General features: G+C 41.7%; 1 protein-coding gene across 1 annotated transcript; it reads left to right on the top strand.

Annotated features, from left to right (window-relative positions):
- The first annotated feature begins 231 nt into the window (after window positions 1–231).
- LOC121419640 (uncharacterized protein K02A2.6-like) lies at window positions 232–1,890 on the top strand. The gene has a single exon (XM_041614097.1). The coding sequence runs from the start codon at window positions 232–234 to the stop codon at window positions 1,888–1,890; it is 1,659 nt and encodes a 552-aa protein (XP_041470031.1).
- The last annotated feature ends 1,181 nt before the right edge of the window (window positions 1,891–3,071 follow it).

The raw sequence follows: 3,071 nt of genomic DNA, 5'->3' as shown, positions 1-3,071 counted from the left end.
GGAGGAGGCATTTCAGAGATTGAAGGACAGCATCACGAGTGAAGACACAATCACATACTTCGACCCTTCTAAGGAGATTATCCTTCGTACTGAAGCTAGTTTCCATGATGGACTGTCAGCAGGATTGTTCCAATATACCAATCGAGGGATTCAACCGGTGCACTACATCAGCAGAACTATGACGCAAGCTGAGAAGAGGTACAGCCAGACTGGGCTAAGAAAAGGCTGAGAATGTATCTTCTTGGTGCACCAAGATTCAAAATAGTGACAGCCCACAAACCCATTGTACCCATGTTTAACAAGCCAACAGCCAAGCTACCACCAAGAATAGAGAAATGGGTAATGGACATGCAAGACGTGGACTATGAACTAGTATATGAACCAGGCAAAGATGAAGCAGATCCACTTGACTTTCTGTCTAGACATCCATTGCCAGAAACAGGATCCGACAAGACAGAAAAGATGATCAAGCAAATTGTCATGGATGAACATGCAGTTGTCCTTGACAAGGTCAAAGATGAAACTACACAAGACCCACAACTGAGCAAACTCAAACAGAGGATCACCAGAGATGACTGGGAAGCATTCAGGAAAGATGATGACATCAAGCCATTCTATCCTATTAGACATGAGCTATACATCGCTGAGGGTATGATCTTCAGACTGAATACGATTGTCATACCAGCCACCCTGCAAAGAAAAGTGATCAAAGCTGCTCACAAGATGGGACATCTGGGCATGAGAGAGAAATATTGGTTCCCAAAGATGAATACACTGACAGAACAGATGATAGGCCAATGCTATGAATGTCAAGTCACCACTAAACAGCACAGGCAGGAACCAATCAAAATGACCACAATACCAGACAAACCTTGGGATGTAATCGCAGTAGACTCTGGAGGTCCATATCCAGATGGCCACTACAACCTAGTTGCTGTAGACAAAAGAACGAGGTATCCAGAGGTAGAGACGACTCATTCTACTTCCTTCAAGGCAACAAGAACCAAGATGAAAAAGATGTTTGCCACCCATGGGATACCCAACAGAGTGGAAACAGATAATGGACCACCTTTTAATTCCAAGGAGTTCAAAGAGTTCGCAAAGGAAGAGGGATTCGAGCATAAAACGGTCACACCAGACCATGCCCGAGCAAATGGAGAAGCAGAAGCTTTCATGAAGACGCTAAACAAAGTCGAACAGATCACGCACTTGCAAAAACAAAATCGGGAAATAGCAGTGCATGAAATGCTCATGGGTTATAGATCTACACCCCATCCAGCCACACAGGTGACGCCATACGAAGCTCTGATGGGAAGGCCAGTGAGAACAAAGTTAGACTATGTCGAGCCACAGAAGACAACCACAGACAGAGACACAAGGGTAAATGAAAGAGACAAACAGTACAAAGAAAGGTTGAAACAGCAAAAGGAAAACAGAAACACAAAATCACACAACCTAGTGCTTGGAGACTTTGTCCTACTCAAACAACAAAAGAGAAACAAATGGACAACAGCATTTGAACCAGCATTCTATGTGGTATACAGAATTGATGGATCTTCTGTAGCTGCCAGACGAATAACTGATGGTCGAGAGGTATACAGAGATGGCAGCCAATTCAAATTGGTAAATTCTGTGATGCAAAACCAGGATCAAACAATTACCAATGACACAGATGCCTGGAGAGAAAGCTTATTGCAAGAAACTGTTCCAGACGACAATCTACCTACACCAGGAGATGACATCACACCCAACCAGAGAGGGGACCTACCAAATGAACAACAACCCAGACCAAATGCTCCAACCAAACCAACTATACCAACCCGGGGAGATGATCTACCAATGCCAGAAACCTACCAAACCCCAGGGCGACAACTCAAAGCAGTGGTGTAACTACGGGGGGCATGGGGGGCACGTGCCCCCCCCCATCGGCTGACCAAAAAAAAAGGAAAAGGAGAAAAAGAGGGAGAAAGGAAGAGGAACGTAGTGGGAAGGAAGAAATTATTATTCATTATAATTGTATATTGTATTATAATAGGAAACATTTTTTCATAACTTTATGAAACATAGTTTTCTCAGGGTCCATGTCTTCATTGTTCCTGATGCTCGCATTGTCTGTTACATATATAAACCTGGGGCCGATTGCACGAAAGGATCTTTGCAAGGACCATCTTTCGTGTCGCCCATCTTTTATGATGCGCCATGTGAAACGCATTTAAATTACCTGCAAACATATTTCCTTCGTCCGTTAAAATTAACAAAATATTTGTTTATAAAATGATGTGATATATCGTGAAATTGTATAAAATTTGATTTAAAAGCAAGCTAACGAATCTTATTCTTTATCATAAATTTCAGAAGCACTCCGCTTATAGCGTATCATAAAAGATGGACGACACGAATGACGGTCCTTGGAAAGACCCTTTCGTGCAATCGGCCCCTGTACGAAAACCTCCCGTTTTCAAGTCAATATATGTACACCAAATATATAACTGTTTCATGTAGTGACATATGCTTCTTTTCATGACTTCTTAAAGTGATTGCCCCATGTTAAGATCTTAATATAAAACATTTCCCGTCCGTGATTACGTTCGCTTCAGTTGATTGGTGAGATATGTCTGCTCTCCATGAATTCCTAGAAAATCAGTCCTTGAAATGTTCCCTTTTCTGATCTCAATATCCACAAATTTCAGCTCGCGCTTCGCGCTTGCATCATTTTGGTTAGTGAAATGCGTATGGTCTTAGTGAATTCCTACAAACAAGCATTAGACTGCCCCGTTTCAGGTCTGAATTATCTAAATTTTCAGCTCGCGCTCGCAATATTTTGTTAGTGAGATGTGTACTAATCATGATAACATTGACTACAAAAATGCTTCATGTGTAATTCTAACAATCAGAAAGCGCTTGGCACTCGCATTACATGACTATGGTGAGATATGAATACTCTTAATGGATTCCTTTGAAAAATTCCTGTTTGGATTCAATATATATACACAAATTTCAGCTCGTACTACGCGCTCGCATCAATTCCTACAAACAAGCCTTAAATTGCACCTCTTCATGTCTAAATTTCC

Source organism: Lytechinus variegatus, chromosome 8 (genome assembly GCF_018143015.1).
Source record: "Lytechinus variegatus isolate NC3 chromosome 8, Lvar_3.0, whole genome shotgun sequence".
Lineage (NCBI taxonomy): Eukaryota > Metazoa > Echinodermata > Echinoidea > Temnopleuroida > Toxopneustidae > Lytechinus > Lytechinus variegatus.
The sequence above is the reverse complement of the archived record's forward strand: the minus strand, read 5'-3'. Positions and strand labels throughout refer to the sequence as shown.

Excerpts from the sequence above, each read along its gene's own strand:
- LOC121419640 (XM_041614097.1), top strand. The coding sequence starts at position 232 with ATGTATCTTCTTGGTGCACCAAGATTCAAAATAGTGACAGCCCACAAA.